This window comes from Gadus macrocephalus, chromosome 16 (genome assembly GCF_031168955.1).
Source record: "Gadus macrocephalus chromosome 16, ASM3116895v1".
Lineage (NCBI taxonomy): Eukaryota > Metazoa > Chordata > Actinopteri > Gadiformes > Gadidae > Gadus > Gadus macrocephalus.
In genome coordinates, this window is record NC_082397.1 from 22,774,877 (window position 1) to 22,802,380 (window position 27,504).

The following is a 27,504-nucleotide window of genomic DNA, read 5'->3' on the forward strand; positions in this document are numbered from 1 at the left end:
GCTGCCTAAACACTTGTCATACGTCAGATTTTTGACAATAACCACGGATTGGGGTTGTATTATAGAGAACAAGGAACCTATTTAATTAATTGCCTAAAAATATATAAATCACCAGGTTAATTGGCCATCCATGTAAGTCTGTATACAGAAAATAGGCTACACCACATCACACGAGTCATTCGGTAATGGATCATTAAACTTACAATACTTGAATATATCTATTTTTAAACATGGGTTGGAAATCGAATGATGTAGTAAGTGGTGGGATAGGCTGGCTATTGCTCGGGAACAAAGTAGTGTTGGTGCAGGTAGGAATAACAGGCCCAAATAATATGTATTTGATTACAATGAATACAACTCATTATTTTGGAACAAATAATGCAAGATTTAATTGTATTATTTGGTCACAGGTCTTCCATACCATCGACTGGAGAAAAATCAACTCCATTGGCCTGTTGAGGTGTAGAAGTCCTGGCAGGATCCTGCATGCAGTTCCTGATGATCATTTTCTCTATTCGATTAGAAATACATTTTTCAAATTGAAAGAAAGACTCAACAATAATGCATTTCAAGAAGCAGCTGTATTTGACTATAAAGGCATTTCTAATCCAGTGTCTCTAAGCTGTTGTCTTTATATTTCAAGTGTAAAAAGTCTATACTCTATAGAAAAAAAGAAACAATAGTAAACCCAAAACATTTCTTAAGAAAACAATCATCAAAAAACCCATTCACCAGTCATCAATTAAAATAGAAACAGCATTTAATTTTTTGATAACAATTTCCCTCAAAACAAATATATATTTTCCTTATATATATATTTATATATTTATTCTCAAGGCAGTTGGACTTGGCCAAATTAATTGACCTTGTCATGGCCAATTTTATTTCATGTTTTAAAGTTAGAAAACATACCCAGAATTCAAAAAAAAGAAAAGAAATCATTGTACAAGAAGCACAGTTTAGGGGAACTGCACTGGCCAACCGATTCTCTCTGAGTGGGAGGGCAAAGCTCATGTGTCAATTCAGTATAGCACGCTGACACACTTTCTCTGAAACAAGTGCAACGCAAAGAAAACCGACTTTCCAAACCATTTCCAACTTACAATACCCACTGCTCTGTCACAAACGACAACACGCGACCCTCTTCCACAGCACTCTGGGTGTCGTGTTTGTAGTAATCCCATTCCCTTTGCTTCTCCTCTCCGCCATGTGATTCCTCCGTCTTGTGGTGTGGTAGGCTGGAGCTGTGTTTAAATGCCAATGGCCAGTGTTTTGGGAGCTTTAAAATCCATCGGACGTGGGGGCTGGAACCGAGCACTTGTCGATGTGCCTTTAGACCCGCATGCATCGTGGCAGCCCAGAGCGCTCAACGTAAAAGGTTCTCTGAATTCCCTGTTCTCCAACGCCATGTCCTTCCTTTTTCAGTCTGCCATCAAGGCAAAACTCCTTTTTGTTTGGTTGTTGTGTGATATTTTGGGGTGGGGGGTTGGGGAGGGTGTTGAACCAAGCTCTCTGTATAGGCAGTGTCTTGAGGATGAAGAAAAGTGTGTCACCAGAGAGGGAATAGAAAAAAAAGATTTGAAGAGAAAAAAGTTGATTGCTTAGAAATCCCTGCATGCCAATATCTCACGATACAGGACAGTAACCAAAGTGAATGACGGTGATGATGATGTCCCCGAATACTGTAGATCACCCTGTGGATAACTGGCGTGGCCTGAAGACCAGCGTGATACTGAAAATCACCCTGTGTGTTTATAACTGCCGTGTTTCGAGGTCGAGGCGGAAGAAAGCGATCGGTCGGGGGAGGGGGGGGGACATGGTTGATGGACCACACAGAGGGGACGGGGAAGACATACTGTGCTCAGAGGTGGTCTTAATGGAAGGAATGATCAGGAGGGACATGGACATGGGCGCATTCAATGAGTTGATGAAAGTTGGGGTCATGGCTACAACAGCAATGGTTTAAGATCATCAAAGTCCCTGATGGCATATAGGATGTGAAAAGGATTCCCTGTGGTCTGTTCATTTTTCTTTATATTTTTTTCTTTTGATAAAGTGAATATGTACGGTGGGACATATTAAGCAAGCGTGCTTACATGTGCATGTGTAAGAGACAGTAGGCATTGCCTAGTGTGTGTGTGTGTGTGTGTGTGTGTGTGTGTGTGTGTGTGTGTGTGTGTGTGTGTGTGTGAGATAGAGTGACATAGATTAGATTGAGAGGCTAGAGATAGAGAGGACTATAAATCCCTGGGCTGAGCAGGAGGGGGCAGTGAGGAAGAACCCATGCAGGTCCGTATCCAAACTCAATCCTCTGATCCTCATGTGCTTCTCTTCTGAAGCTCCTGAACAAAGGCTGCGGAAAATGAAAAGAAAAAAAAGAAAAAAGCACTCGTAATCAATCATTAATAATACCCAACGATGTTTCTTAATGTAATATCTGTAAAGTAAGTCACCTCCAATGATCTCCTCCTTGACTTTTTGTAGCTCCTTCCTCACCTCATCTAGGATTTCCTGGAGAGGGAAGAACATTTGGAAATGGTGGGGTTTTCCTCGGTGCACAGTAGAAGCTGTAGCTCTAGATGAGGTGTTACTCAAGATGTTCAGTCGCTCGTGAGCGATCAATAATGTACCTGTTTCATTTTCTCAAGATCTGTGTCGTCGCCTCCTCCGGCATCATTACCATTACCAGCACCGCCCCCAGTCTTCACCCTGCAAGACAAATGTGTACTTAATACAAATATATACACACATACACACACGCAAACTAAAGCATGGAAAGCGACGAGCATGGCCAGCCACGATGAAGTCCCCCGCCATCCGTTGCTATGGCGCCACCAGAGTGAAGAAACAGGAACCGGAATCAGAGGTTTCAGGGAACACAGGAGAAAAATGCAGACCCAACAAAGGTTGACCATCCTCCTCCATTTGTGTGTAGTATGGAGGCGCTTTAAGACAATAATCGATGCAGATCATCTGTGTGGTTGCATTTCAAAGCACTACATTGCTTGTCATTGATACGTATCAAGCAGTGTATAGCTCTTAATGAAGTCAATAATATTTACATTGAAAAGTTAATGCATGCTCTTCCTTGCGAGGACAGAAGTGCATTTGCTACTCACCCCTTGCCTGGAAGTATAAATGTATACATAAATGTGGAGAAATCGGACCAACCAAAAGTTATTTTGAGGAAAATAAAACCCAAAGCCCAAGACTACACATGCTAGTGCTCAGAGGTACCAAGTATGCAAGCCATTGTCCATGTATCCCCGATAACAGATTTAAGTTGAATTCAATCGATACCTATAATATTTTAGCTTTTGTCAACTGTAGTACACCCTCCTAGGTAGCTGTTCTATGCCATGAACATTTTCGATCAGAACCTGCTTCAACACACAGACCCAGACACTGTTCAGAAGAGAAGCTGTGATGACCTGAATGAGATGGGAGGGAGGGGCGGGTAGAGAGGGGGGGGGGGGGGGGGGGGGGGGGGGGGGCTGTTGACTGAAAGCACCGGAGAATGGGACAGCTTTTATACCTGGAACCCTGGGGCAATGAGGAAGTGGAGTCCATGTTCTTGGAGACGGAGTTTATCCTGTTAGTGAGACAGACACACACACGCGCGCGCGCACACACACAGACACACACACACTCTCCACTTAGAATGGAAACGCCGAGCGCACGTGAGCCACGCAATGCGCTCGTGTGAACGGATCGCACAATGTCACACAATGACCACTTGCAAACACAGACACACGTGTACTACAAACACAAAGGGGACCCCTCTATCTTGGACGAAGAGGTGGTCAAGAAAGGGCAGGAAGGCGGGTTAATGGAGCATGGGGACAGGAAAACACACTCCTCTTGAATTACCTGCTCATCGACGACTTCTCCCACGGTTTACGAGTGTCTGTGGAGCACAGTGCACAAGAACATGAGTGTTGAATAATGTGACGGAACGATGATAGATGGGATGAGCTTATTGTATATTTACATTTATGTAATTTAGCAGACCCTTTCATCCAAAGCGACTTACAATAAGTACATTTGTCAGAAGAAGGAGAAACAATATATCGCTGTCGGTACAGTAAGGATTTTCATAGATCCAAGTGACAAGCACTAACAATTGCTAAATTAATCCATTCCCCGTATACAACACAGATAGCTAGGATAAGATGATACACAACTTTTTTATTGTATGGAAACAGGTGGATGGGCCTTACCGTTCTGGCTGGCAGACTCAGAATCATCCTAGAGGTGGAAAAGAAAACCAGAAAATGCCCTTTCAACAATGAACCAGGTTTGGTATATTTTTATAAATCTCCTATTCTGGGATCACTGTCATGTTGCAGCACCAGGACATCATACATACAAAGCAATTTCCGCTTTTTAATTGAAAAACCAAACAATATGCTTACATTATCCTGTGTCTTTGCAGGCACCTTCTCTCCAGTGTCTGCAGCTTTTCTCCTGGAAAGAAATATCCAATTACAATCCATTGGCAATGACCATAAATTTGTAGACCATGTAATGTAGTGAACACAACAACCTGTACTCATTATGAAACACATCCCAATGGGTCGAAGCCTCACCAAAAAAAACATTAAATAAAAACTGAATACAGGTTTCTGTTTTGCGTGTCTTCAAATAGTGACCCCACTCACCTCCGTGCCAGTATGGCACTCATCTCCCCCATCAGACCTCCGCCTCCGCCTCCTCCACCTCCACCCCCTCCCCCTCCACCTCCACTGGAAGAGTTAGAGCTGCGGCTGGAGTCGGTCCTCCCCAGAGCAGCCCCTGCATCCTCCTGCTGAGGGCAGCACACAACACATCAGGAAGGAGGAGAAGCAGGGGGCGAGAGAGAGAGAGAGAGAGAGAGAGAGAGAGGGAGAGAGGGAGATGGCACAGGACACGTGTCCTGTGTGAAGACACACAGGACATTGTGTGATCATACAACATCAGTGTGCGATGTTCCGTGTGTGTTCAAATGCATATGTGTGGCATAAGAGACAGATGATCCTATATCCAATAGTTATCATTCCATTTTCTATCGGAGTACGCCCCTTGTGTACTCACCTTGGATGCTTTCCGGAGTTTAGCTGCTGCCAGTGCCCCTGCCAGGCCTCCTAACCCCCCTCCTCCTCCTCCTCCTCCGCTATCCCCTCCCAGCCCACCGGAGGGCAACGGCGGCGGGGGCGGGGCACCTGCCCCGAGTTGTGGAGGTGGTGGTCCAGGAGGGGGAGGGATCCCGCCACCAGAGGGGGGAGGGCCGCCGCCCCCAGAGGGGGGAGGAGGCGGGCCGGGGGGTGGAGGAGGAGGGGGCGGTGGTGGCGGCGGGGGAGCCCCCGCGCCCATAGGGGGAGCTGGGGGAATGGAAACTGTAAAACATGAAACATAACGAGAGACGTAAGGAAGGGTCCATCGATAACCGTTAACCAGCCGGGCGGAGGACCGTTTGCATAGTTTACAACATCTAGCCTACCGTAAGTATTTGGATATCAATAAAAAAGCCACCTGACAGTTGTTAATAATTATATCACAGGTAAGAAGAGAGCGACGTAAATCACGACGTGCATATTTAAAGGGGTTCATGGACTTTTGTTGAGAATTTAAATCAGGCAGTTTAATTTAAAGATGAATAAATTGGACGACTGGACGTTGACATCCTCGGTGGCAAGGCATGGACGAGGGAAGAAGGCATCGAGCGATTCTGATGGAGCCAGGCGGGCCAGACTTTGACTGACCTGCAGCAGCTTGTCTCTCTCTCTCCATCCTCTCCCTTTCCAGCCTCTCTCTCTCATTCCTCTCCTTCTCCTGGCGCTCCCTCTCCAGCTGTTCCAGCTTCTGCTGCTCGGCTCTGCGCACACAGGGCAGGAGATACCAACCCCGCTCAGACACAGGCACTTGTTTTGACATTGCAAAGCTAGCAAAATAAGACACTGACAACGGAACATAACAGACAGATGATAAGTCATTTGTGACACACACAGACCCACAGTAATGGAGAATGAGTGTCAAAACATTATAACTAATAAACAAGGATGTAAGAATGTACGGGTAATACAAAAACCTGTGGCTTCCCACTTGGAATGAGAAAATAAAAAAGGTGAAGGCCAGGTAAGAGCAATATCCTTTTAAAGCCGACCCTAAATGTATTTGTAACTCCCTGGTAGACGACTACACTAGAGCAGATGGCAATAGTTTCATAACACTTTCCTAAACAGGGGCACACGGGGCTGAGTAGGAGAATGTGGGAAATGGATGGAAGGTTCCTCATTAAACAGACTCAAGCGAGTTCCAGAACTGGAACGGTTCGGTTTCATTGCAGTTTTGGTGTGCATGCGCAGAATACACCTCAGTGCAAAAATAAAGCAAGCGCATGTGCCATTCATACACAGCTACAGCCTCATAGTCCTGGGAGAGTTGAATTTCGGTAGGTCGCCCTACGCCTTCACCGTTTGGGGCAGCTGTTAATCCAACAGTTGCCACTTTCAGCATATTACGAGGCCTCTTTCACCGGGCAGGTTACCACATACATTACCACTTAAATGGGATTAAAAAGGTCAATCCCTCAGCCTCGACGTGGGATGGAAAGACTCAGCCCGACTGATGAAAGACTAAATGAAAGTAAATGTGCTGAAACATGGGAATATGACGGGTGATAATGGCAGAACCAGGGAGGGTTCAGACAGGAGAGATGTTCACTCGGCTCTCTGGAACCTTTGCCTTGAAGAGCAGGACTTCGGGTTAAGCAGTGTGAGGCTAATGCGCTCCAATCCGCCCTTCCGTGCGTGTGAGATATTAGTGAAACGGTGCCAACAGAAAGACACCTTACTGCGTGTTGCTCGTTAGGCAAGTCAACGGAGACTTCGCTAGTTCTGAGGTCTCAATCCGTGAGCAACCGCTGAACGCACACATAGCTGCATTGCATTTGCCACCAGTTATGCTGAGTAATAAAGCACGCCACTAGGCTAGGCTGCATAGTAATGAAAGCCCCATGTGGACAGTTGATAGAGACCCACTGTGAATGTTGGACATCTTGAGCCCGAGTTTATCATTGAATTAGAGCTCATAAATGTTACGGATATTATAGAATTCTGGAGATTAGAGAGTAACCAAATACTGAACCACAGGGACATTCTCAAGTGAACCGACGTTTCCGGTTGGCTAATGTCGGTATCAAGTGACTGATCTGATCTGTGCACACACAGTGGTCAGTCTGAAACAATTCAATTAGCCCAGCAGTAATCACTGGGTGCCCCGGCCCACTCCTGGTACCTCCTCTGCTGCTCCAGCTCCTCTGGGGACGGGCCATTGGACACTGGGCGGGGGAGGGTGGCGTAACCTGGGGAAGAGGAACAATGAAAAACCCTCTTTTATTTACATCTTCAGAAGGCTGATGACATGGCTTACAGTGCAGTCCCCGCAGGAAATGGCCCCATCATGAGCATGAACACATTGTAGTGTGTAAAAATATCGTAGTTCAAGCATCGCTAGTAGCATTGTGATTTAGCCTATGGGCGGAACTCCTCAGCAATAACAAACATTTTCATGGAAGGATCTTCAGTGAATAACAAATTAATGACAATGCAAAACAATGCAATAATTGCAAAGCAACCTGTAGTTCTGGCTGATAAACACCCGCAGAGACGACAATATTTTTTAATTGTGGTTGAATCTGTGTCCTCCGCAAGAACACCGATTTACAATACGTTTATGGTGGTGCAATCTGTGAACTGGCCCAGTACACAGATTGCACCACCATAAACGTATTGTATATAATGTAAATAGACCTTTTGGTACATAAATGGCATTAAGCAAATTCAAATCATGCGTTTAAAGAGACACTCCACTGAACAGGAGGTGCCGGGCATGGGTCAGACCATATGGGCCTGCGTGACAACAGCCCCAATGGCTGAAGGGAACACACAGCTTCTCTGATTGGCTACCTGCGTCTGCCATGGAGCCGAGCACCTCCAGCGCGTGACTCATGCCGTTGGCGAACAGCGTGGCGTCCTCCTTGCTGCCAAAGTTCAGCCCCCAGACCTGCCGCGCGTCACGCCACTGGTGGAAGTTGGGCGTGGCCTGGTTGTACTTCAGACCCTTCACGATTGGACAGTTGATGACCACCTGACGGGACGGGAGAGAACAATGGCGGGACACGTTTAGCGGCCGGGGCTCCAGGAGAGAAGCCTCCAGAAACAACCAGTTCATATACAATTGGTGTTTTTCTACATGCTATTGAAACGATTAGTTCTCAATGTACAACAACACACGCGCGCGCAACAACAACAAAAAAGAGAGATGGTTATAACCAAAAAATAGGTAAGGAGCAAAGAACGCCTTGGTGATTAGGTTTACAGTGCCCCCAGCAGGGGGCATGCACCCTGTGAGACAGGAGGGAGTGGGGAGGGAGGCTGGACCTGAATGTGCTGACACGCCACTTCTGTGTTTGTTTTACAGTCACTGAATTCCACAGAACAGAGGAGCGCAGAAAACAGGAGCGGAGACGTGAGTGGGGAGCTTGTTTGGGTGAATATCCGAAACAAACACACACAGACAGGGAGACAAGCGCACACATAGACACACATGTAAGCTATGGTCAGGCAATAGGTGAGAGAACCGATTGGTTGAGGTCCAAAACGTCCATTTGACACATGCTCAGAAATATACCTCATCAACATAGCCTGTATTTAAAACAAATATTGGCAGTTTGCCAATCCTATAGTATAAATGATGTCCAACTTTCAACGATACACATTTCCCTGGTGATCCCGAGTTGCATATACACACACAAGATCATACATAATCCGTCCAGTAAAATCTCTTCTGGCTGCTAATGAGGCCTTTTTTACCAGGGAAAGTCCAGGTACTGGAGCTGGCCCATGCCTGAATAATAAACTTTCAGACCGATAACCAATAGATGAATGGGACACCCTAGTTAGACATGTGGACACCTTCACACATGGTGAAGACAGACGAGGAATCTTGGTCAGTCAGTCAGTCAGTCAGTCAGTCAGTCAGTCAGTCAGTCAGTCAGTCAGTCAGTCAGTCAGACGGGTGCTGGGATCCATGGCCCTAAAGTGTCACAGGAAATGGTTGGGTTGGCCAGCTATCACTCAGGAAATACGGCCCATTTTAGGGTCCGTCTCTGGGGAACACTTGGGAGGTCTGCGTGTTGTAAGGAGGAGGAGGCTGCTTCAAGAGAGAGATCCCACAGCGCCACCACCAGACGGAGTTCTCAGCCACAAACAGCATGGATTATAAGAGCACAGGGCAACAGACACTAACCACTATCCAGGATACTGCCATCACTGGAGACGGCGTCACGATAAGGAGTGGGGCACAGTCCACTCCATGCGTTTGATTACTGTTATCCCAGAAAACCAGGACAATATAATGTGGGCGACGCCATCTGTGCTCCATTGATAAATGTGAGAAGATGCACAACGGTCAGCAGCCCTGCCCAGACCACGCCCCACATCTCAAGCTGTGCACCAGGACAAAATCACAGAGTCGCTGGTCCCAATCGAGTGCTGGCTGAATTGAGGAAGTAGCCTGAGGTTTAATGACCGTTCGTACCACGTCCCTCCTTCCTGCAGATATGTTTTACAACTGGGGATTTTCCTGAGTGATGCGACAACAGAATGTCCATGTTGCAACCGCTTACGTTAAAAAAGCAGTTTTTAATGATCCAACAGTAGGTGTATGTGCTCATAGCTGTGCATCATTGCAGATCTAAAACCTAAATCTCTTGCACACGAAATAGCAACCAACGCATCCACCTACACCGCATGAGGAAGTGAGCAACGGCCTCACTTCTTCACATGTTTTGCTACCCGACAGGAAACCGCATGGGTATGCACCTCAGGACGAACAAGGAGCTGTCAAACTCGCAACTGTGAAATCACAGTTTACAGTTCCTTTACCAGCGGCTCCTCAGACAGTTAGCCGACCCTTCCCTCACACATCACCCCCCCCCCCCCCCCCATAATCAAATGCTCAGTGAGTTTGAGTGCGTCTACCTGTTGGTCCGCCTGCATCTTGCGCCCCACCACCCTGAAGGCATTGTTGGTGGGGTTGTGGTAGATCTGCACCCTGCTGAAGGCCTGTGGCCCGGTGCCCGCCGGCAGCCACTTCTTGTTGCCATCGTCGTAGATCATCACCGTGGCCCGAGCCTGGCAGATACTCGACTCACTGCGGAGTCCCGGGGGAGGAAAAAACAGAGTGTTACACCTAATTTATCTTCACCGCCAGGAGCTGACAAAAAATGTAAGTTGTCTCGGACATTCGCAGGGTTCATACGCCGATTTGACGGGGCTAACGCGCCTCTGAAGATGTGACGCTATAGACTATCAACGCCAAATCTGTGTGTTGACTGTCCTTGTGTACGGACTGTGTGTGTGGGCACCGTGTGTGCGGAAACTGTGTGTTTATGGGGGGGGGTAACTGTGTGTGTGTGTGGGGGGGGACACTGTGCACTTAAACAACAGAGCATTGCCGGGACTCTAAAAAACTGCCCTGTTGGGAGAAGATGAGGCATGGCGCAGCACTGCTTTCTTGACAAAATGTGGGTTTCTATTCTAGCCAACTTTGCTTAATGGTACGTGTGGTACTTCTTTGTTGAATCAGTATTCATTGTTTGCACGTTTCATTGCTCACGCGTCGTCGACGTTGATGAGTAATTGTTTTCCGGACCACAGCAACTCAACCACTTCCAATTCCGGTATACCTCGATTCCCATTTTATGCAGAAATAATAGTGTTAGTGTTGGTGTCGGATAAAATGGCAAAAAAAAAAAATCTTGAACATTTGACAAATGTGATGAACCATTCAAAATTTATTTGGTGGAAAAAAATGAATGATTTCTTGAATTCAATAGCATACTATACATTTTAAATACTGCTCTGTGCATAACATAAATAGACTTACCATTACAAACAGTCAAAACTTACACTCTTAGCACACTCTGCTTAGATCAAAGTGTAGACAAGGCGGCAAAGTCGAATCTAGCCACTTTACCAGTGTACTGGTTGCTATAGTGACACAAGGTGAGATAAGGGACAAAGAATAGAAGGGTGGTGGCCCAAAAGGTAAAAAATAAATAACTTATGCAAACAAGTGATAATTAACGGAAAGGTATGAGGAGAACGTTTGTACTCAGTTGGTGTGAAAAGAGGGGGAGCAGGAGGGGAAGTAGGGAAGCAAGTCAAGTCAATATCAAATAAACGAATAGATAAATATATTAAAAAAATTATTTATTAATATTTTATCAGGTACTCACAGTACTCATAATGCCATGTTTAGTTATTTCAGGGGACTGTTATTTCATAATGCCACATTTATTAGCCCAGCTCTTTCTTTTTCAATCTATTATACACAAATGAGTGGGGCACAAATGAAAACAGCACTGAATCCCTCAATATACATTAGCTCTGAGTATAAACAAAGCTGCAACATTTCTAGCAGATGGAAGGAAGGCTACATGGGGTGTTCTTCTCATAGATAGACCTAACTGTACCACTCATGAATAGATAGAGTAGCAGAGCAGTCATGCACTCTTCTTCTCCTTGTGTAATGGAGGGTGGCTCCTGTCAACTAAGCAACTTTTAAAGTCGGGGCAAACTTCAGCAGTACATACTACACAACCGGGCCTGCTGAGCATTCTTGCATGCCGTCGGGCCGGTGGTCCACACTAGGCGATTGGGAACATGCGAGGTGCACGTTCTACACACATGAAGACCGTTCCTTCTGATGGTCCACTCTACGCAATCACACACTTCGTGAGTCTGGCCCGATATCAAGCAATTTCAAAAACATCTTTGCACTCCCGACTCGACGAGGGTCGGCAAAAACTCATGACTTGAGCCCTGCAACACCACACGAGAATCAGTGAAGCTTATATTTGGCAGGGTTTGTCCCATGGACGGTGAGGCCAGGTGCATTACAACAACCTACTATGAGCCTTATCAAGTGGTCAGTGCTGTTCTGGTGCTGTAGCTTTGATCTGAGATGACCACGCCCCACTTATTCGGATATAACGGATGGAAATAAATATGGAATTATGAAATGAAATAATATAAATAAAAGAGGTCCTTCTGAGAAATACGCATTTATTTATTTTATTTATTGAACTATAGTGACTGTATATTTAATTCAGGATTTATTTCACACTGGCATATATATTTATTTCACAGGCATACTTGTTTATTTAAAATGGACTTAAATTGTATTCCCTACAGTCTACAGAAGTAATAAGAGGGACCTAAAGCTGAGCGGTCGCTACAGAATCTAAGCTAGGCTACATTCTCCATTGACTTGTGTCAACAAGCTATGGTGGGAGATTGCAGCCAGTGTTTCCAGACAGGCCTGGCCTCATCTGGTGGGACCCATCACACTGTCACAATACACTGCCTCTGAATGGGCCTGGGCATGCTAATACGCACAGCTGAGCGCCATATCTGGGTCAAGTAGCAGTCACCAAACAATCCCAAAGCTTTGGTAGAACTTGTTTGTAGTCTGCAGAGAGTAACACATCAGTAAACGGACACAGGGAAACGATCAGCACAGCGTACAGCAGATAGCGGTTTGAATGCTTGCCTTTGATCGTTATAGCGATGATATTCCCTTTTTTGTTTCAGAGGGAAATGGACACGGCGACAAAGAATACTGTTAAACATTTATAAAATGCAAAATCTATGCATTATCTATAGATTTTATTGATTTTATAGATTCCTGGCCAAAAAACTGAAAAAATACACCTTTGTGCTTTACTTTCAAATTAACCAGCATGATATTTAAAAATGTTTTAGCATCAGATGCCTCTGCTATAGGATTTTAACATGATACAGGCTAGCCACTAGCACAATAAATGATGTGAAACAATACAGCTTTATTAATAAAATATAGCTTTCAGCTTTCTTTCCATCACACAACGGTAAATATAAAGTATCCATTTACAAATCGAGGCCCTGTGATTCCACGGCATGAGGACAAAAATAACTAAGTGATGCATTAAGCAATGGCGGGATCATGAAAAATTAGGAACAAAGAAATAACACATGAAAGAGGAATCTGTTATTTGAATATGATTGACCATAAAGGAAATGGAGAAATTGTGGATTTACAAAATCGAAATCAGAGGAAGGAGATAATGGAGTTTGATAAAGAGAAAGGAAATTATTGATTTGAGCAAGAGATTTCAATCACTTTAACAAACTCATCCTGTCTGTCGACCCAGACAGGCCCGATCAACCTTTACTTGCAAACTGACGCAACTCCTGTTGGAGTCATTAAGTCACAACTCCCTGCTGCATGTCTACTGTGGCTGCTGTAGTGAATGTGGAACAGCGACCTAAAGCTAGCCTGGGGTAGCCCTGGCTGGTCACAACCCTCAGAGCCATTGGCAGTCATGCCGTACTGTTGTGCCAACACACACACACACACACACACACACACACACACACACACACACACACACACACACACACACACACACACACACACACACACACACACACACACACACACACACACATTAACCTTAAAGAGAGCTGAATGAAGAAAAGCAGACAGACAAAAGATGAGGATGTTAATTTGTAGCCAAAGGTTGGACTTGGAAAATAGAGAGACCGAAAGAAAGTGCATGAGAAAGAGTCCAAATGTCCCCTTGCCATTCAGTTACATCTCTTTCACTCAGGCTGTGCTCTTTCCACTACACTCAACCTAATCCATAACCCGCCACACACACACACACACACCCCCCCATCTGTCCTGCCTGTGACACAATCTGCTACTTCCTGTGACACAGCGGCAAAGCCACAACCCACTTCCTACCATCTAACGTAGGATGCCGTTGCCTTAACCATGACATACATTTCTCAGTTTTACATCCTTATCTCTCCCTCACACAGATGTTATGGAACAGGACAGAACACACTCAAAAGATTATGCTTATTTTTTTCTCAATTCTCTCATTAAAAAGGGTACCCCACTACGATTAATTGTTAGATGTCATTTCATGACATTGTAAAAAGCGAACAACATTAAATCAATAGACGCATGTTGTGTGATTATGCGGACACCAAGAGCACATAGTCATGTTGGTGAACAGGTACCAATACCTGCACTGAGCGTGCGGTTGGCTCGGAGGGGGTGGGGGGGTTATGGGAAGTCTGAGGGGACGAAGAGAGAGTGTCTGGGAAAATGGCTGCATTTTTAATGAGAGGGGAACCTGGTCCTGGGAGCCCCCCCCCCTCACTGGAGAGTCCTTGTCTCCAGCTAGAGGGCTTGAATTATGGAAGGACTGCAGACACCGAGACGGAAAAAAAACTGCGCACCCGTCACCACTCTCGCAACCTGCCGAATGCCAACACATGACGCCTACCAAATGTTGAGCAAACTGTCTGAGCTATGGTAGGGGGGGAGGGGAAAGAGGGCAGAGTATTAGCACTGCAACAGACTGCCACAAGCTGTGGTCGTTAACATGCTATTCCTGGCCCTGCTTGCGGCTACAGACAGATACTGTCCGCTAGGCTAGGGCGCACACTGTGGTGGCTTGTTGTGCCAGGCTAACTAAGCGACTAGTTGACTTAAGAGGGTTTTTAATGGGCGAGCACATATAGGTCACTGGCCGCCACTCTCAGGGATTTTGTGCCTTAAGGAATTTGATAGAGATCAAAGTATAAGATTTACATTTCCTTCCTAAACCAGCAGCAGGAATCATCGCAACAGGCAACATGACAACTGGATGTGGGAAGTAGAGCTGCTCGATTAAGAAAAAAAAAAATCATAATCACGATTATTTTGGTCATAATTGAAATCACGATTATTATTATTATTATTTTTGAGTTAAAAAAAAGAAAGAAAATATTTAAACTAAGTTATATTAGTTTGGAGATCGTTTGACCAAAAAAAAATCAGAATAACGATCAGAATTAGATTAATTTCACAGCCCTGGTAGGAAGTTGTCACAATGGCGTGGTGTTGTAATCATAACCATAGAAAGTGACAGGCTTCAGAAAATCAATGCTTGCAGACAGGAAATACACAGCTGCAACACACAGAAAGAAAAAACAGTCACTTGTGTATCTTAACCTTCTCATATTTCAGCCTAAATGGGATTCTGATCGTGCCACAATTACTTGGTCGGGGAAGGGTTAACAGGAAAATGCAGTGTGCAGCTGGGCCACAGGCTCACTGTGAAATGTCTGTATAAGGCTTTGCTTTTAGAGATTTCCCATAATACGCTGACAAGAACAGTCAGGCCCGGTGGCCCTCTTTTTCTCCCCTCCTGTTTGCGTTCTCTCTCTCATGTTCTCCTCCTCCGTTCACCTGGCCCTACCCCCTGCACTGTTTTGCTACTGTTGTGTCTTCCTCACCAGGGCCAGTGCCTCCGAAAACAAACACTGTGGGCATTCCTGGCTGACACACCAGGGCTTACCCTGGCGCACTCCGGTCAGGTCCCAAAGGGATGATGGTTTATTTTGTAGAAGCTTTAATCTTGAAGAACATTTGATTCCAGATACAAGGCAACGGTTGGGGTTAGGCATCTCAAGGATGCCAACCTTTCCTTCTAATCCCCTAGCCACTCACCCATCATTCCCCTACAAAACATAGATTGAACGACCGTGGACAAAAGCTTCAAGTGAGACATAAGAGAGACAGGGTCTTCATTCAACACATCACAATTGAGTAGAGAAGGTTATGCGTGTATCATTCATATAATGAATATAGTAGTGAGGTGTACGTGCAGCCACCGTGCCCATCAACCAAGCATTCCTTTAATAAGAATCCTCCTGGGGGGAATTAATGAGGAACATCACAGGCTCCTAGCTGGGCTTAAGCAGAGATGGTCCACTGGGCTGTGTGAGGGAGTGAGCCACCTAAGACAAAGCAGAGAGGGTCCACTGGGCTGTGTGAGGGAGTGAGCAACCTAAGACACTGCAAGAGCCTCCACATTCCTCCTACGCCACTACTTACTGTTCCATTCCAGGACTCACAAAAAAACACTTCAAAAGCCTTTTTCTGTCTCGAAATCTCAATAAACTGACACAGAACTTACTTTAACTCTGATGACTCAACTTAAGGAACACCTTTGTCCCTTCAAAAAATAATGAATGTGCAGTTAGTTGACTAACAGGCTTATGGCCAGAAAAAGTGTTAGAGTGAGTCTCCTTTGGTACAGAAGTGCTACTGCTAGACTATGAAAGACTAACAACGTAGTCAGCCCTTCTAAATACAGAACCACATTATTCACTGCAGCAGTTTATCCATGAGACTTAGTCATGGATGACTCAGTAAGGCGAAGACGAGATAGGAATAATGTGTTGGCGGAAAAGGGGTCACCATTTGGTTGCCTTGCAAACCTCAGGAGGCCTTCTAATGAATTTGAATGATTTTTTTTTTTATATTATTGTGTCATACATTAGCATGCCCAGCCCACAAGGGCTTACAAGACACCATTATAAAACATAGACAGACCAAAAACCAAAAGTAGATGCTAAACATCTGAAAATAACAATAATGGCGCATTAACGGAATATCTTGATGGCCTATTGCTAAAATGTCCAATTAACACTCAAGTGGCTGTTTGGGTGGGGGTATAAGCAGGAGGGGACCATAAAAAACAACTTTTCACACCGCCTTCTTTGTGACTAGTCCAGCAGAAATCCTTCCCCTTTCAGGGCCTGATAAAAAAAAAAGAAGTACTATTTGCATTCCATATGGCTCACAAATGTATCACACTGAAGCACCCAACACCCGATCATATGGTTGCATCTTCAGCATGTAAGGAGACAGAACATGCTGAGCTGGCCCAAACAAGGCATCCACAAGGGTTCAACTTGTACACCATTGGCGGGCCGGCGTCAACTGGCCTCGCGTGACCCCACACCAACGCATGAACAACTCGGAAAGGACAGTGACACTTTGCTACTGTTGAGTTTCAATACAGAAGCCATGGCCAAGCACATGAGAAAGTTCAAATTGAGATGTTCCTGATTCCTTCATTACTCTGTACACCAATGTGATTTCCAGCTAGGGAATGTTCAAGACCTTCAAGCAAGAAGAGTAACATGACATCACAAGCACAGTAAAGTACTCAGCAGTACATGCGCGGAACTTAAGTGTCTAGACGAAAGCATGAAAACCACATTGGAAGTACGGTACTCTGGTGTGAATACATCATCCCATGGTGCAATCTTTCCCTGTTGCCCCGTGTGTGATCCTTGACCTTCTGTCTTTGTAAAGGAGTCCGCGACCGTCCTGCTGAGACCTTCACGACCTCCCAGTTCACATTCCGTTTCTTCCGACAGATGGGTCTGGCCTTGATGCCATTCAAAGTCATTTCAATGCTAGGACCGCATGGGGGTGGCATTTGACGTTTGTTCTTTTCAGATAACATGTTTTTGCTTTACTTCTAACTGGGTTCGGCAACGGCTAAGAGAAAACGATCATTCTGATTGGCTATTTGAACAATGTTTTGAAGTTTTGAACAACGTTAGGCCATGTCCATATTTGGAAATCAATTGCTGCCCAGACAAGGCTAGGCTGATTTTCATTGCAAAACACAAATGTGGATTTCATGAGGTCTCATGAGGCCAGACAAACTTGACTCTCAAATTTATGCTGAACCAAAAACCACAATAATATTATCTCACCTAAGAGCCAATCTTTTGCCAGTTGGTTCCTGTGCCGGACTGTTATATAGAACTATGTAGATTATATAACTGGCCCACAACACTAGTTAGAGAAAAATCTTGAACATCGTTCAACCCAACAAATACAAACATGCGTTCAACCCAACAAATACAGTACAGGGTCACAGTTGGTGGCCAAGGGTTTGACCTCAGGTTGTAGACTAGCATACAGTAGACCACTAATGTCAGCCCAGACCTCAGGGAGAACATTGTGGACCTCCCGCCCCCAGGACCAAGCCCTGACCACAGCTTTCAGTTATGTGGAGCCTTTGGCCTACACGACACAGGCATGGCATTACATGTTTTATATCTCCACCTATACCTTGGATTTTAATTGGTGCTAATTGGGTATTTGGAAACATGATGTGTTGACTCTCAGTCAACATAGCTGCATTGTAGTCACAGCCGTGTCAAGCTATTTGATGGAAAAACAAGACATGATTCAGGTTCAGGTTCAAGTCAAGACTGTCCTTGTATGGAAGCCCCGAAAAGTAACATGTGGTAAGGAAAACCCAACCGTTTAACGTGAGCCAAATTTGGTTGGTCAAAAATGGGCCTTATAACCTGGAGAAAAGCCTCCAAGTGTTTTCTGTATGTAACAGAGCTGGGCTACTCACCGTTAATTATGATTCATATGTAAGGAAGCAAATAAAGAAGCTTAGCAAGTTCACCATGGACTCTTTAAGTCTAACTTGAAAAAAACGCACAGTCACACAAATGCAGCCAAGCACCCACACGCTGCGGGCTAATGCCTTGTGCCTCCCCAAAGCAGCCACACAGAGAGGTATGCTAGGCATCTTGGCCATCCCTCAGCTCTCTTTCACAATGCTCCCCATCACAATAGAGACAGAGAGAAAAATAAAAGATGGTTTGAGCCCTCTCAATTCTGGCCATACTTTTCATTAAGCTCAAAACCTTCTCTCCAGATCCCTGCCCCCACCCTCTACACATTCTTTGTGCACTGACTCATTACTCGCTTGGATCCCCTGACATCACAGCACATCCTCCTCCACGTTGAATGGGCCGTGTGGCAGAGCGAGGGAGAGCTCCTTCTGGATTGTGCTGGACCGCTTTAAGGAAGCGCCCAGCAGAATGCTTCCTGCTTCTTAAGTCGTAAGGCGGGAGTGAGGGGTTGGTGAAGGGGGAGGGAGAGAGAGGCTGCCACACTTCATGCCCTTATTTGGAATCCGCCAAATCACCTTTCTCCGCCTTGCCGAGTTCAATTCCTTTTACAGGTTGGAGCACATCCTCCCTCTCTAGGGCCGGGGAAGAGGACGACTCTTGAGGAGAAAATTCTGTCCGGACACAGAGAGACTCCCACTCCACCGTCCTGACTTGCACACGGTCCGTTATTACTGGAAATGGTATGCGTCGTAGACCGGAGTCCCGGGAGAGACTGAAAGTGGATCCTGGGCTCCTGCTCTGTAGAGCTTGCTCATCCATAACAGAGCAACACGTCATGAGTGTAGTGAAGACATGAGAGGCACATGTAACAAAAGAAAACAGATCATTCTCCATTGTTGACACTGTCGGTCCAGTGAACCCTATTAAAATGTAGAGTTCACAAAAATTAACCCACAACAGTCAAAACAGAGTGGGGGACAAATTTCCAAGTGTGAAAAACAAAGGGCCAACAACGCTATGGCACAATAATGTCTGCCATGCAGGAAATAATTCTGACATAACCAAACATGCCACAGCTGAAAAGCTATTTTCTGCTCTTTTGTCCCCCCTGTGGAGTGACTTCCAGATCAAAAACCCTGTGCGATATAGAAAACATCCAACATCCAATACTTAATTTTGTCAGACATAACCCCTTTTTCTCCACCACCAGAACTTTTAACCCCCCCCCCACCCCCGTCGAAAGCAGGCATGCTTTATCAGCTCCCATCATCGTTGCTGACCAAATGGGTAGAGCCAAGGTCAGGAAACATGAGATAGAGTGGTTTAAGATGGCTGACATTATGGAACCAGTCATACACAAAGAGGCATCCATTATGCTCCATTATAGAGGGGAACTCCACTGCAGTCTTATGTGCATCTCTGGCCATTAGCATTGGCCAGTGCTGACCATATATTACCCCATGAAAGCATCTTAGCATCTCCTCTGACAACCATTATCCTACTCCTCCCAGACAGAACACCCAGAATCCCCATCACTTACCACACACAGAGTTATCAAAAAATGAAATGCAAAAAACATTAAAGCATGTAGAGATTACAGCTATAGCAGCAGTCCACTTTGTAAATTGATGGATATGTTGATCCAGGCATTTTCTCTAAAGACTTTATCAGTGATGATGTCAGTGTTGTATGTTGTCATTGATTTCCATAAAGCACTCAGGATAATAGAACATTATACAATTGCCACAGGGAGTCCAACCAAAGCCCTGTTACACTTCCCGTTAACCATCTAGTCCTTCCATCTGCAACATTCAGAACCAAAAAAAAAGGTTAAGCTTGTGGAACGGCTAGTTAAGGGGATTATGGTGTTTCAGGCTATCAACAACACGCCGGTCATGGTAAAGGTTATGTTGAGGGAAGGAGAAGAGAGCCAAAATAATCTCAAGGAGACGGCGAGAGAGAACATAAGAGCCTATAGACACAATAGCTACCACTGAGGAAACTTGATTTGTCCTCAAGTAGACAATGGAAGGTTTTGTGCATTGAGCGACTCCTGTAGCAAAGCGCCTAATCCAGGGGGCCGGTGGCCATAATGGCCTGTTTATTATGCGTGTGAGGTGGGAGGACCAAAGGGGGTGAATTGTTACGGAGCGAGGGGCAGGGGCACTAGACATGATTAGGTGTTGTGGCAAAACAAGGCAAATGCATTTAACTAGTGCACTGCCTGCACTACACAGACAGGCATTGTTTAACCTTTTCCTACACAAACCCAGGGGTAACATTGCTGCCGTCCAGGCAAATCTTCATGTTTATTTAAAAAAAACATGCCAAAACAAAAGAAGCATGAAATGAAACTTAATATAGAATGGAATTCCAACATAAAAATCTACTGCCTAAAACCATGTGATGACCAACCACACACACACACACACACACACACACACACACACACACACACACACCCCCCCCCCCCCCCCCCCCCCCCCCCCTAATTGCGGCCTGTGTGGACAAAAAGCAGAGATTAATGCAAAGGTGGACATGAGAGGGTGGGACACATTCCTGCCCATGATAGATTTGCTGTTGCCCTCTTAAAGCCAGGCAGCTCTGGAACACGATAGTGGGAATGGAGACAAACAAAGGAGACCAGAACCGGGTACGTTGCTCTTGCTTTTACGGTGGATCGATAGTAAAGAGTAAGGCCCTTTCCGCTATCTGCATCTCCCTGACCCCAACCCTGCAGAGAACTTAGGAGATCTCAGCGTCAGTAAGGAGGGTTAACTTGTGCGATAGAAGATGTTAGCTGCCTGTTAGTATGTATGTGTATGTATGTGTGGCCTAAATGATTAGTCAAACAACCAATGTGTCAAATACAATTGATAAACTAAAAATAACAACATTTTCTCCTTCATGTAGCAGTTCAAATCAAATATTTGATTCATGGACGGTTATAAAATAAGGGAAGAGTTGGTTTCTTTGCCCCCTGTCAAATAAAGCAAGCCCATTTAAGAAATCACTTTGGACCGATAACTTGTGATTCATTTACTATCATTTATGAAATGTCAGACTAAATGATTACTAAATTAAAACAACATTTGGTTGATGGACTGATCATCTTTAGTTGCTGCCCTAGTGTTTGGGTTCCAGAGCCCCAACTTTAATGCCCTTTAAAAGACATAAAATTTTTTCTCAATCGTTTAAACACTTTTTCTGAAACTATAGCTCAATTTCTCAAAACTCTCAACACAAACCTGTGAAGAGTTAATCATTTTGTCAAAACTCAACAAATTCTTCTCAAAACAGATTTTTTCCCAACAAACAGTAAACAGAGCTATCAAATTAATATCTCTTAGAGAGCATCAATTGAACACTGATGTGATCAATTCAAAATACTTCCAACAAAATACTATTTACATACGTATTGGCTTCATGAGGCCATGTTACATATTCCAATGTATAAAATTGTTTAGAAATAGCTTTAGCAAATTACAGTACAGTAATTGCACTAATGATTACTGTAAAATGAAAAACACTACAGTAAGAAAATGTTAAGACTGTCTTTCAGCGGATCTAATGATGAAAACAGTGCACAAGTTCAAAAAGGTAACAAAGCAAATATTTATTTGTCACTGTAATACAGAAAATGTTCATCTGAACTGACTGCATAGAAAGCTTTTCGTAGGCCAACAAAAACATTTTTTTTATCTGTATCCCACGTCCGATCCTGATGAAGGCCAGAGGACCATATCTACAACACAGTAGAGATCAACTGAGGCCTCTTTCATGCTCTGACACATGATTGAAGTGTTTTGCCAGTTGAGTTTGAACGGGTGAGAAGTGAGTTAGACTTATTGGTAATTAGTTGTTGCGTTTTGAAGGCCAGTGTTTCCAGGTGAACCAAGTGTGCTAAATGTTTGAGATTTTTGCAAAAATGTGATTTAGACATTTCTATAGGCCTACGTGTGAAAACAGTGGAATTGTGCTTAGAGTTAGCAGTCTGGAGTCTTGTAGTTGATACAAGAGCTTCAATTTTTCAGAATATCGTTCATAGTTCCATTTTCCTTTGTGTATACAATCAAGAAAAACTGTAAAGGAAGGCTGACAGTCTGATCATCATGGCAGGAGTCACCGCCCTGACCGTAAAGGGCTCTTTATGGTTCCACATTCACGCAATGCAAGGGGGTTACGGACCCCTTACGTCCTTGCGGACCCTCCTTGCGTCCACCGCAAGGGCCGGACGTGCGCCTCCCAAAAATCGTAACCTTCCATCAAGGCGACGCAGAAGCAAGGGCTGTGATTGGTCCGCTTACTGAAACCCGACGCAGAACCAAAAACGTTCACGACTGCGTCGAAGCGTCTGCATGGTCATTGCGTTGCGGGAATGTGGGACCATAAAAAGGCCTTAACTCACATGGCATACCTTCTGTTTCACTGAACAAGAGAAAATAAGAGATGATTGTGATTTTTAACCCTGACCTCCACAAAAGTATTTCAAAATTATATTAGAGGCGGTCAGCTCTGCAATGCAGCAGCTAAGCTTGGGGAGAATACATAACATAAAATAAAACGTATATAGGTCAATGTCACGAAATGGCCTCATGAACTGCATGGATAGAGTTGCTGGTTGAGATCCTATGCCATGGAGGCATTTATATCAACTTAAGTGTAATGTTAAATTTAGACACTATATGGGATGGCCTGGTATCAACTCCCCTCTCAACTCGAAGATTTGTGCCAACTTGACGACAACAGTAAGCCATTCTGTAATTGTTTTTATAAAAAGGTCTGAACCAGTCGAACGATTTGGCTAAAGGAATTAAATAAAGATGAATATGTTAATCAGTATAACTCAGAAGATCAATTGATTTAAAGCAACTACTGTCCATGCCAACTACCAACTCTGTGAACATACCATGTTAGGGCACACAAATACATCTATATACCATTGCATATGTGCATTTAGTTTGAGGAATGTGGCTTGAATAAATAGGCCAACAGCCCTCCTAACACATTGCAGTGGCTTTTGCCACAGTGAATAGACCACGCAAACCTTGGACCAACCATTGTCTCGTTGACACTGTTTTGGGGGTGAAAGTGGTAAGATTGCTTTAGGATAAGGAACTCCTTACACGGGTGGCTCACCAACCATCGTCATTTGTATAAGAGAAACTGGAAATTGAATGTGAAGTAGCAGGCCTACTATATCGAGTCGCAATATGAATACGGAGCGCATGGATAGAAAAGAGTACATATATGTCCACAAAAAGACGTTGCGAGGAGTGGTGGTTCAAAACATGTAATTGTAACCTGCACAGGCTGTGACAGGATGTGGAATTCGCCGACTTGGGTGTTGCATAGAGAACTTTTGTTCCGGGTCCGACCCTCCCTGACAATATCCAGAGTGGGGAAAAGGAGCCGACCTACACGTTGTTAGTTGTGTGGCTCTTGAAAACTTTTCCCACCATGGTTGGTGGGCTTCCAACCGTTAATATGCACCTAATGAGAAAACAATCACCACCACATAGGGTCCAAAACTATACTCGGGGATCGCAGCAGAAATGTGTCATGTGTAAACATCAAAGTGAGCATGGAGACGGAAACTATGTGGTCATCGAGACAGTAGCTAACCTAGGAGCATTGGTTCTGGATCCGTCTGAACCTATTAGGTCCATGGCCTGAACTTGGAACACCGGGCATGATTGGAGGAGATACACACACTTACATGGTTGGAGGAGATACACACTTACATGGGTCGAGGAGATACACAGTTACATGTCAGGTGTCGGGACACGCTGTTACGCAAACAACGTCGGTTAGTGACCGTCAAAGCCTGGATAAAAGAGCACCGTTTACAAAGATGTTTTCAGCGGGTTTTTTGTAGCAAAGCCCGATCGCCATGCGCTTGACTGCTTCACTGTGTGGAGTCAGTGTGAAACATGGTCACAAACCAAATTGACTCATGTTTCAAAGCAAGCGATTCAATCTTTTTTGATTAATTTAAGTTTATATGGTTGTCTGCATTGTTCATAAAAAAAAAAGAAAAAAAGTTAAGAGCCTGTAATACGTGGGGGAACTATTGTGGAGCTGGCTGAACACAAAGTGTAGCACACACAACACACAATGAATCCGTGGAGAGCGGCGGTCCAACCCGCTTTACCCACCTCATTGTTCCGCCGGGGTGGAGGTCCTCTCCTCGGGTGCAGTCCGGGTGTCTTCAGATCAAAAGCCCGGGTTTAAGAAGCAACCGGATAACGTAAAGAACCCGACAAAAGCCCGTCAATGTACATCTAACACCCGTAGAGGGGGAGCTACAAGCCGGATAAAGAAGGAGCACACCTCGGCGGTGGATTTCCTGGTTGTGCGGAGAGGGGGGGGAGGGGGGGGATACAGTAGTGGAGCGGCTCGTCAACTCCGATCACTATCCCGCATTGGTCTGATATCACCACCGAGCACTGAGCTCCAAGACAAAGTGAAAAAAAAAAACGCACGTCCAAAGCGCAACTTCTTCTTTAATTGGCACTAATTGATCTGCTGGTTTCACGGACACAATGGCGTGAATGTGCGTCAGACTGTTCTCCCGGCCACAAGGCTGTGGGTGAGTTCACTGGAGTCTGGCCCTACCCGAGATATTCCCTCATCCAAAGCCCTCAGGCGCGCTTCAACTCGCCCTGGCGGTGGCTCCTCTATCATCCAAGTTTGAAATCATTATTCACTTCAATTTTATTCGTAGTCTTTTATGGTGTGTAGTAATCAAATCAATGGCGGAAAAACCTTGATCAATGCAATACAATTGCAATATAATTATTTTTTGGATTTAGCCTATTTATTTTTAATTCTGCACTTCAACAGTTGTAACAGAGGGGGCTTTTTCTAAGCAGGGGTCTAAAGTCATTTAATACAAAGTGGACTACTTAAGTAGACTTTCATCGATGTGTCGTGTGGGTCATTCTTGGAAGTGCTGTTCTTCTAAATAGGGGGAAGTAGTTGAAAATATGTAAGGAATCCATTACATATTCATAGTATGTGTAAACATTCAGACATCCAATCTGTCTCACAGAGGCACACACACACACACACACACACACACACACACACACACACACACACACACACACACACACACACACACACACACACACACACACACACACACACACACACACACACACACCCCAGTTGACCAGTTAGAGCAGCTGCTATAGGTTTTTAAAGCTGCACCCTGAATTTATTTTGTCGTAAACTACAGTTGCACATTGGAGCCATCTTTGATCGATCAACTAATATTCATATTAAACACATGAGGGAAAAGATGGCAGTGATTTGCAGATAATTATTATTTAAAGGAATCCTGCCTAAAAAGTCAAAAATACAAAACCGGGCTGGTTAGCAAAATCAATGAATAACATAGAATTATAATGGATGTCAACTTAGACACATTCATTTCTAAAGAATAAGGCCTTAAAAATGCAAATGTTCGCCTCTGTATCCAAATACACCTTCATTTGTTGACTCAGGTCAAATACGAAAGACAACAAATACTGCTATTTCTCTCTCCAAAGTTCTTGTCTTTTTGCATATGCCTTTGCCAGATAAGTAAGTAAAACAGCTCTCACTGAAGCACACAAGGAGTACAGAGAATTACCAAAAGCAAATCCTGGTAACCCAAACTATAGCTAATCTTGGCCTTGGGGGGGGTTCGGAACATAATCATGTTAATCTTTTGATTAATATGAGGCCCGCAATCGGTTTGGCAAAGGGATAACTGATAGGCTACTGGTATTGAGACTGATGAAAGCGGGGATGGATTAGCAAGAGACCACTGATAAATGGAGCAATTTGTGGGTTTGTTATGCAATTGCATTACTTTCAAAACCATAATAAAATAGAAAAAATCGGTTTGTTCCTCTTTAAAGCTAACTGCCTAATTCGGATTTCTTCACAAATGTTGGTTCCTCTGTTGGTTGAAAGGTAAATAAGATAAGGGTTACTGACAGTCCATCAGTGCAAGTCTCTTTTAAAAATGTATTGGCAAGAGTAAGGTTTTGCTAATTGATGTCTGTTTTACCTTGAGTATTATACAAAAACAGATTTTCAATCCCTGTTCAATTATGGTATATTTTTGCAACTGTGTCTAGGCTATTTTGTGCTGTTCTTTCAATATTTAAATCGTCTCAGTGATGGAACTTTGATGGTCATCATATCAACACCTTTTTTGTTTTACATTAAAAAGATATATAATATATATGAGAGAGAGAGAGAGAGAGAGAGAGAGAGAGAGAGAGAGAGAGAGAGAGAGAGAGAGAGAGAGAGAGATATTTGATAAAATGAGACAAACATCAAATTGAAACTCTTCATGCTGAATTCTGCAAATCAATACTAAAAGTCCAAAGAAAGACGCCAAATAATGCATGCAGAGCAGAATTAGGACGATATCCAATCGTTAGTAATTCAGAAGCGAGCCCGAAAATTGCATAACCACCTTAAGGAAAGCGACAGCAACACACTCCACAACAAGGCTCTTACCCACAGAGAATTACATCCAGAAAAGTGCCAGCTTGTCCTGGGAACATCATCCCAACACATCAGGCAAAATCAAATTATAAGAAAACAAAAGGAAAAGTATTTGGCACATTGGAAAGAGACCACCAGGGTAAATTGGCCTGCTATTTGTCCCTTAACAGAGACTACACCGTGGCAGAATACCTGACCACCGTGACCGACCCAAAACTGAGGAAATCCTTGACCAGATACAGACTCAGCGAACACAGCCTGGCCATCGAGAAGGGGCGCCACAGGCAGACCGGACTCCCAAGAGAAGACAGACTGTGCTCCCACTGCCCACACAACCAACTAGAGACAGAACACAACTGCACTTCCTGACTTCCTGCCAGTCATACGAAGACATCAGGAATACACCCTTGCCACGGATTACAAAGGCATGCAAGGCCTTCAAAGAAACTCCAGATGCTCACAAACTGCCATACCTGTTGGGAGAAATACAACAATGTGCAAACGCAGCTGCAAGATTCGTAACCTGTTGTGATGAGAGAAGAACCTTAAACTCCCCATAGACTCATGCCCCTGGACTCACTCTTCACACAATAATTGCACTATTGCACACATCCTCCATAATGTAAATACTGTGTATTTAGAGTGTATCTTTAATTTATCTGTTCATACGAGATAA

At 44.4% G+C, this 27,504-nt stretch overlaps 1 protein-coding gene across 4 annotated transcripts; it reads right to left on the reverse strand.

Moving 5' to 3' along the window:
* Nucleotides 1-562: 562 nt before the first annotated feature.
* On the reverse strand, nucleotides 563-24,942 carry vaspb (vasodilator stimulated phosphoprotein b). Of its 4 annotated transcripts, none has more exons than XM_060074812.1 (14): nucleotides 24,479-24,942; nucleotides 10,023-10,194; nucleotides 7,947-8,127; nucleotides 7,276-7,342; nucleotides 5,742-5,854; nucleotides 5,074-5,375; nucleotides 4,662-4,804; nucleotides 4,416-4,467; nucleotides 4,221-4,248; nucleotides 3,871-3,907; nucleotides 3,536-3,592; nucleotides 2,631-2,709; nucleotides 2,454-2,511; nucleotides 563-2,353 (listed from the first exon to the last, which is right to left on the reverse strand). In XM_060074812.1, exons 1-14 carry the CDS (start codon nucleotides 24,481-24,483, stop codon nucleotides 2,319-2,321), a joined length of 1,329 nt encoding a protein of 442 aa, XP_059930795.1. In that variant the 5' UTR covers nucleotides 24,484-24,942; the 3' UTR covers nucleotides 563-2,318. The 4 variants fall into 4 exon arrangements, with proteins under 4 accessions (XP_059930795.1, XP_059930794.1, XP_059930796.1 ...); XM_060074811.1 differs by having other exon boundaries at nucleotides 4,662-4,807; nucleotides 24,479-24,941; XM_060074813.1 differs by lacking the exon at nucleotides 24,479-24,942 and adding an exon at nucleotides 10,660-13,474 and having other exon boundaries at nucleotides 4,662-4,807.
* Between the last annotated feature and the right edge of the window lie 2,562 nt (nucleotides 24,943-27,504).